This window comes from Protomyctophum parallelum (assembly GCF_964188405.1).
Source record: "Protomyctophum parallelum genome assembly, chromosome: 6".
NCBI classification, from domain to species: domain Eukaryota; kingdom Metazoa; phylum Chordata; class Actinopteri; order Myctophiformes; family Myctophidae; genus Protomyctophum; species Protomyctophum parallelum.
In genome coordinates, this window is record NC_139701.1 from 659552 (window position 1) to 668313 (window position 8762).

At 42.0% G+C, this 8762-nt stretch overlaps 1 protein-coding gene across 1 annotated transcript; it reads right to left on the bottom strand.

Annotated features, from left to right (window-relative positions):
* Positions 1–6629: 6629 nt before the first annotated feature.
* Positions 6630–7838, bottom strand: LOC310860841 (N-acetyllactosaminide beta-1,3-N-acetylglucosaminyltransferase 3-like; the record flags this gene model as incomplete). Its single annotated transcript, XM_083768031.1, has 1 exon — positions 6630–7838. The coding sequence occupies one exon, from the start codon at positions 7836–7838 to the stop codon at positions 6630–6632; it is 1209 nt and encodes a 402-aa protein (XP_083624157.1).
* Positions 7839–8762: the final 924 nt, after the last annotated feature.

An 8762-nucleotide genomic window follows, 5' to 3' on the forward strand; every position in this document is an offset into this window, starting at 1 on the left:
TTTCCAAACATCTACAAGCTTGTAGGTCAACAATCTTTGCTATTTGTTGTACAACAAAGTATTTATAGTGCTTAAGTGGCATTCTGGACTAGACCTGTCTGGCTGGAAACATTGTGGTTGCAAGGACTGCATTTCTGACCTTTCAGATATAGGACTGTGTCACAGTCATTACCCGATGATTGAGAGATTATTTATTCTGTACTTACTCTGTATAAACATACTATTTTAACTAGTGATGCCCCGAATATTCAGCCGCAGAAAATGTTCGGTTTCGGCCCTAATAGGCAGAAAATATATCACCGAATAGTGTATGAAATTAATGCATTCAAAAGGGCTGAATAAATGTTTTATGGACCCATAATAGTGATTATTATTTAAGTTAAGTTTTGCCATAATCATTTATTTTAAATAAATCAGGTAGCTTTAAGGTACGGCCATGACAGCAATGGTAGGAAAAAAGATGTATAATATTAATCATATTCAGATATTCGGTATTCGGTTTTCGGCCAACTGTTTCCTATATTCGGTATTCGGTTTCGGCCAAGAATTTCAATTTCGGTGCATCCCTACTATCAACTGACAATATTCTCTGCCACAACCTTCTGAATTACTGAAAATTGTGACTATTAGTTTTGTTGTGTTTTGAGGATATCTTGAAACCTTATTCCAAAAAATATATAAATATTCAGACATTTATTAAATATTTAGTTTAGTTAACTTGAAACTGGTGACTATTTCAGAGGGTTTTAACAGAGTCACAAACACAATATTGGATTTCACAATTATCTAATTGTATCTCTGCAATTTTAACAAGTTCAATGGACTCCTAGACATAGGGTTAGACACAAAAAGTACTTGTCTAGGATGAATAATGAAGGAGTTAGGCTATTTCAATGGTTTTTAGGCCATCTTGGACGCCATCTTGAAAATAACACCTTTCGGGTGGTCAAACTTTGGTAAACTTTTAGTATGTTATTAGGGACACCTAATACTACAAAAAACTGTTGAGAAACCTTTTGTTGCAATTTTTTTGGGGTAAGGTGCTTTTTTTTCATAGATTTACTCGCCTTGTAATTATATCAGACCTAAGGCCCCTGGGAAGGCCTATAACATCTAAATAGTTTCTATTAGGCAAATTACTCAGATATATACTGTTGCTAAAGCCAATGTCTTTTAGATTATTTATTACACATAATCAAAGTACAGATTGGTAGTATTTACAAATGGATTCAGTCTGCCTGTTGGCCTAAACTCTAGATTGCGATAATAGCAAGATTAAACAAGACAGTAATAATTAAATCAGATCAGTGGTGATCAGGTAGATCAGTGGTGATAAGTGGTTATCAGGTAATTAAAACCTGTATGGAAAACAAAGAAACACAAATAGCACATTATGTTTACAGCTATTTAACTGGTATAGCCTACTATATGCGATGATACATTGTTATTACAGAAATAGAATGAACATACCGTTAGTCCATTTAGATGTTAGATCGTGTGTGAATTCACACGGCTCAATTCTTAGTTGCAAGGCCTATCTAAAGCTTGATCAGATCACTGGGATGTCTCCTCAGTAGGTTGTTTGAAGAAAAGAGAGAGAAAACTGGTCTTTCTTGCTGTTTAACCCAGGGAGGCGGACCTGACCTACCTAGGGGGTCGGTTGGTGGCCAGCTAACGACTGGCCAGGGCGACTGTGGCTCAAGAGGTAGAGCAGGTCGTCCAATGATCCATGGGTCGGCGGTTCGAATCCCGGCTCCTCCTGTCTACATGTCGAAGTGTCCTTGGGCAAGACACTGAACCCCAAATTGCTCCCGATGTGCTGGTTGGTACCTTGCATGGCTTCCGCCCGCAATCGGTGTATGAATGTGTGTGTGAATGGGTGAATGTAATGCACATTCTTTGTAAAGCGCCTTGGATAAAGGCGCTATATAAATGCACCATTTACCATTTACCATTTGCCAGGGGGAGGCAGTTTAGTGACCAGGATTACTGCATGTTTTTTGTGAGGGTACCTACCCTAGGGGACACGGGGAGAACATGCAAACTCCACACAGTAGTCTGTAAGCTTGTTAACCCCTGCCACCTTCCCTCCACCCCTCAGCAACCATGGTACCTGGAAGCGAATTAAGACGAGCGAGGTCGAAAGAAAAGTGTCGAAAGAAAAGTAGTGTCTCCATGATATGATCTACTCATTTCTACTGCATCACGGATATGTCAACATGAAGTCGAAATGAGTCATAGTTCTCTCTTTTTGTATCTTTTTGACATCAGTTTCCTCCTTTAATTGAAAGAAATATAGAATGTTGAAATATCTTTTGTATATTCGGTTTCAAAACAGGCCGTACAGTAGCTTTTCGTGCTGGGGCCCTTTACTTTAGAAACATATGATAGACTGACTGATCAGCTGGCTATATTCTTTCACTACTTTATTATTTGTATATGTAACAATGCATAACAAAGCTAGATTTAGTAAAGGGCAACCAGACTATTGTAATTGTAACACTTGGTGTTACAATTGTGCTTGCTCATTGCTAAGAGAAATGTTGTATAGTTTAATTGATATTAATTAATTAGTGAATACATTTTCCCCATTCACTTAACATGGGAAGATCTAAAAGTCCAACTCAAGTATTCTTTTCTCTGACACCATAACAGCTATAGTTACAAGACTTGGCAGGGAGGTTCTTAATAATTACGAAAATTAATTATCATATAATTACATTGGTTGGCCTCATGGTGGAGCTATAACAGCCAACTTTACGTTTTGGCTTATAACTCTTGAACCGTAAAACAAAACAAAAAAATGAATAAAAACACAAAAACGAAAAGCAGTGACCTTCTGATTACCAGACAGCCTCTCCCTTGTACTTCTCCCTTGTCCCTTCATGTATCAAATCACCTTTTAAGTAGTGTCTCTGAGCCCCTATTTCCTATCACTGATTGGCCATGAATTCCACCACAATTGTTGAAGCAACCGTCTTATAAATTCTGGATTATCGGGACATATTCTACTTTACAGACACGCTGCTGCTCCGTATCCACTTTGGTTTCGTTCACCACTCACCTCAAAGGTTTATTACTGTCTTGTGATATACAGTACAATGTACTCTATATACAAAAAGGTCGGTTGAGCTTCTCTTAGAGACTCTCGTAGTTACAATTATTAATCATTGGTGTCTCTTGGTGTCTAAAATTGAAAATGTTAATTTGAATAATGACAAAGGGATTCGATCCAAAAATGACTTGGCAAGTTTCAAGTAAATGCATGTTGATTTGCATAATGCATACCATACTGGTATGAATGAAGGTCAAAACTACTGTATATGATTCTTATAGTTTACTTTTACGGCTGAAATGAACATTGTCAATTAATTCATGGAACAAATGTGATTTAAAACTAATCCTCTCTTCTATAAAATCATTATTTGCAGCACCTGGGTTTTAGAAATTGCAATGGTTTAAAAAAGGCTGTATCTTTAAAACGGCAGAATAATTAAACATAAATTACCAAAGCTGACCTCTCCTGTATGGTATAAAATATACCACACATGCTCAGAATAGGGATGAAGGGTTGTAGCGTTCATGTGATGTGGGTTTGAGGATTTGTGCAGATACAACACATCACTGGCTTTGTGCCATTTCAGCTTACCGGTAAGTGTCTGACAGGCAGGCATGACTGTTCCTCAGACCTCAAACTGTTACTTAACAGGTTTGAGGTGCCCGTGGTTAAGTCAGCAATGGGAACCACTTTTAATAATCCTTCCTCCTTTAACTCTTCCCCACCCTTTAACTCTTTGGTATGCATGGTATCCACCCCCCCCCCCCCCCCCCCCCCCATGTAAACCTACTGTTTACATTGACCACCATTTATGTTTTTAGTCACACTTTTTAGTCGCACTCGCAAGGTCTGCTGTGTTTTAGGCTGTGTAGCGGTTTCCCAAATAAAGCTTTGGTCACAGGGAGAAACCCTACAAATGTCCCTGTATAAAATACAGCAACCTACCTAGTTAACTCAGGGATATATATAATAAATCTGTACATTTCAATACCCTTATTTAACCTCAAAACAGTCAATCACAGTCAAGAATGTCAAAAGACACACGAAAGGTCAGTTCCAAGGTTTGTATTAGAAATAAGCAGTTCAGTTCAGTTCATACTTATAGCACAGTTCAGTTTAGTCCATTTCAGGTTTTCATAATAACCAAAATAACCCAGGTGCCGTGCACCACTGTTGTAGAACCAAAAGAAATAAACTCCACTTCGGGATTTCGTTTAGACCAAACAAAAGAAAATAAAATAAACAAGGCAACGTCCTGGCGCGTGCGTGTGTTTGTGTGTAGTGTAGGGTGGTGTTAGCCCCGCTGCTAGCTCCTTGTAGCTCACCAACAGCGAGTTGCAACCCTCAGTAGTTCCTACAGTTCCTCTCAAGACACGCTGGCTCGGATGCTTCCTCTTTGAAAGACAATGTTGAGTTGCAGCGATGCTGTTTAGACGAGAGGCCTGTTTGTGGAACGTTCCCTAGGACCACCTGGGCTCGACACTGGATTACTGTCAGGCGACCCTCCGGTGTTTCCAGCAATGGAACGGGCTAGCCCAAACATTTAAATTCTCGTAGAGGTTTTTTTCGATTCTGACGAATCTCTCTAAAAGATAACCCCACCCCTAACGTCGAAGAAGGAACGTTTGTGCCTCAAAATCACTCTTACCTTGTACAAATGCAAAATCTAAGCTGCTTTAAATGTTGCCCCACTTGTTTGTGAGGTGTTCGCAATCAGATTAAACACCGCACATGCTTATTTTTCAATAAAAAAGGTATATTTATCCACTGTTTCTGAATCCTCCATTGTAAATGCGGTAAACGGCGCAACAGAATATTGCCCGCGCCCCTAGCGGCCAGGGTTCTCTTGCGCACTTACAATGGAGAGAAAAGCAAGATGGCCGCCAGATTCCGAGACAGTTGATTAAAATACCTTTTTTATTGAAAAATAAGCATGTGCTGTGTTTAATCTGATTGCGAACACCTCACAAACAAGTGGGGCAACATTTAAAGCAGCTTAGATTTTGCATTTGTACAAGGTAAGAGTGATTTTGACTTTTGAGGCACAAACGTTCCTTTGCGGGGTTATCTTTTAGACTCTCGTAGAGAGATTCGTCAGAATCGAAAAAAAAACCTCTACGAGAATCTAAATGTTTGGGCTAGGAACGGGCATGAACCGCGGACTTTAACTCGCGTTACTAGTAGCCTACTACTGCTTCTAAAGGGGTATTAAAGGGCAAACCTCCGTCTTCACCTCACAGTCTGCACACACAGCCTTCACACGCCGCGCCTCTGTTCAAAGTGACAGCTCCCTAGCTGATATGGGCTGGGCTTCTCTGTTGTGGCCAACCAGCGGCACGCAACTGGGAACGAAACCGCCAGTCACCGTATGTGTATGGGGAATAATTTTTTATTATTATTATTGTTTTGGCGGATTGCTACAGCTGTGAGGACCAATGTACTCTACACGTCTCTATAGTCTCCATATTATCCCAACTAAGAGGACGAGGACATTAGAACTAAGTGGATGGACTTCATTAATGTGGGTCGACGAGACGTTAGCATACTGTATGTGTACATGCTTGTGCATATCACTTTGTGCCTTCAGTTCTGGACACGATCTTTAGCAGATCTAAGGTGGTGATGGAAATTCGCCTTGTCCCGAGCTGAATGTCTTTCCACCGAGATCCACCCAAGGGATCCCGCAACAAGCCCTTTGCACAGACATATAAGTAAGGGATAATATCTGGCTAGGTGTTCATTGTCGGGAGATAATTCACCAACAGGGAGTTTAATTTATTTTTATTTCTCGCTCAAATGTTTTCAAAAACATTATTGAGAGCAATGTTTAGCTGTAAATTACATTGTGTGTCACTAGTATGTGTGTGTTTACATGTGGCTGTCATGTTGGAAACAGCAGTGAATCAAGCGGGGGGTGCAGCTGGTGCGCAGAGGGTTTGATTTATAGGCAGCGGTCTGTTATAGAGCGGAGCGGTCATTATCAAGATATAACTCACCGCTGAAATCAGCGGTTGACCAATCAGAATCAAGCATTCAACCAAGCCATGTAATAAGCTCATTTTAATGCTCACAACGATATAGTATAGGAATTGTCTTAAATGAAGTCAACTGAGCTGAGAAATTATTGAACACAGTGTTAAAGGTAGTGATTGATCTAAATATCCATTTAGATGAAAACTGTAAGATTTCATGTCATGTTGCATGTCTGTTACAAAATCAAACCGGTATATTCGAAGGACCACAGAAAAATGTATAATAAGTTAATAACCCAACATCAGAGCTGAAAAGCAGCACATATAATACAGCAGAGCAGCACGCCAGCACCTTTAAAAGTCATCTTAAAACTTTAGTATATATATATATATAATTTTTAGAAAACATGATATGTAAACTATCGTAGCACAACATTATTACAAATTGCTCCCTAGGGGCTATCATAATATGTTTCTTTTCTACAAAGTCGTTGATATTGATAGCTCTGTGAGCTTAAAGTATACTACTTCACCCGTTTTTCTATTGAACACAATTACACACACACGCACACGCACACACACACCATTCACTACAGCATTCAATACATTTCATAATCTGCGAAATCAGAGGACCCACATTTTAGGTGAGGGTCACGTGTTTCGTGCCACATGACATATATCTGAGGGGGCAGGAATCTGTGTGCCAGCAGAATGTCCCTGTAAAAGCAGGGGTGAAATGGATCCACAATCTTTGAGGGAAAGTGAAACCCCCAAGTGTTAATGCCCAAATGGTTAGCAGGCTTGAGCCCTGCTTGGGCCAAACACATCCCCATGTACACGTCATCGATGGGGTGAAGAGGCATGTTTTTGGACATCTTATATATGACTGAGGCTGTATATCCTGACAGGAGGAACCCCCCGCCGCCACAGTACGGAGGGTACAAGTTTGACTGCTGCAGCTGAACAGGGACATAGTATTTACTCGCTGGTTTCCGGATAGGGCCTGCACCCGTGATCAGGTATCCAACAAAGAGGTGTGTGCTGTTTCCCTCCTTGTCATTCACGGTGCTCAGGAGGTACTCCACCATGTTGTCCGTGTTGGCGAAGACGTCGTCGTCCCCGTTGAGGAGGAAGTGGGCGTGTGGACAGTTCCTGTCCATCCACTCCAGGAAGAGGACCTGCTTCAGAGTGAGGTTGAAGAGAGATTCGTTGAACTCCCACTGCAAGATGTCTCCGTGCTCGCGTTGTTCCAGTTGTAGCATCCTATTCAGCCTCTGCCGCTCGAACCCACTGCCTGATGTTCCCACGAGGAACAGCCTACGGATCTGCTGGCCCCTCTCTATCCTCTCCTCTCCCCAGGTCTTACGCAGCACCTCTCGTCGCTCGTAGTTCTCAGGGGAGCTCTTAATGACCAGCAGGAGGAAGACGTCCCCGGATCGTTCCGGACCTCCACATTTATCAGGGACGTCCAGCAGCAGTGGGAAGTGACGGCAGTGGCGGTAGTACAGGAAGTCTTGGATGTGCGCGGGAAAAGTGGAGAAGCCCGGTACATCTCTGGCCATGGACGTTTCCCTCTGGCAGGTTGGCCAGGAAGGTTGAGACGAGGACGTTCCGTCGCTGGCGGCTGTCGTGTTCTCGCCTGCCGATATGTTCTCGGCTGCCGTCTTCCTCGGCTGCCGTCTTCCTCCTGTTCCCACATCGTTGGGAGGTTGGGCGCTGTCATCTTTCTTGAGAATTAGGATCAAGCACAACGCTCCAAGCAGCACCAAGGCTATCCGCTCCACCCTGCAACACAGCTTCCATCTCATCCTCGCCACTCACTCGATGTACTACAACGGGACAGACAAAACAATGTTCTATTGACAAACACCAGGCGGACCGCAGAACATTTAAATAAATTGACAGAGAACCATCACACATGAAGGCATTCCATGCCTCATTCCAATAACAAACTCACAACTGCATGGTCTCAGTAAACTGGGACTTGGATATAGTGAAGTGTGAGAGCTGCATCATTCATTGGGATGAGAATTTGATTGTTTAAACAGCCATAGGGAAACTAAACTGGCATTTAAGCAAACATTCATAAACCTGTGTGTGCATTCTCTTTTAAGTTTAACCCATAAAGCTGACAGTGTTGCACACTACCTCACCTGCACATGGCACTACATGTTTCACAACATGGCTTTCAACAGCTATCATCTGTTATCATGTATGAGCAAAGACAAAGCAAGTGTTGTGTTAAGATATTTTAGTGGCTGCTGCTGGGAATCAAATGCAGTCTTATCTATTCTCGTAACTCATTAAAGTAACTTGTTTTCTATACTATGTACACACTACGCTGTCAGACGTCAGATGATGTTTGAATGAGCTTTCATACACACAATTCAATTAAATTCAAAGGGCTTTATTGGCATGAGAAAACATACGTTTACATTGCCAAAGCAGAAAGAACAATACTTCAACTGTTAACGAGATTACACAAAACGGAGGGTGAAGGCGAGATTTAGTGCAGACAGATTGATTACAGCTGGGATTGAGTGAATGGACAGAACAGGTGACTGACGCATGATGAGGAGGAGACATGGTGAAGGAGCTTAGATTGCGGTGGATGGCTGACGAGGAGTTCAGCTCAGTGGGGGTCCGTGTTGAGAGAACCGGTGGACAAAGAGGCCTAGCCGAGAACCTGGCCTTCCCGGCATGCGTGAACGGTGCTCGTTTCCCTGATGATC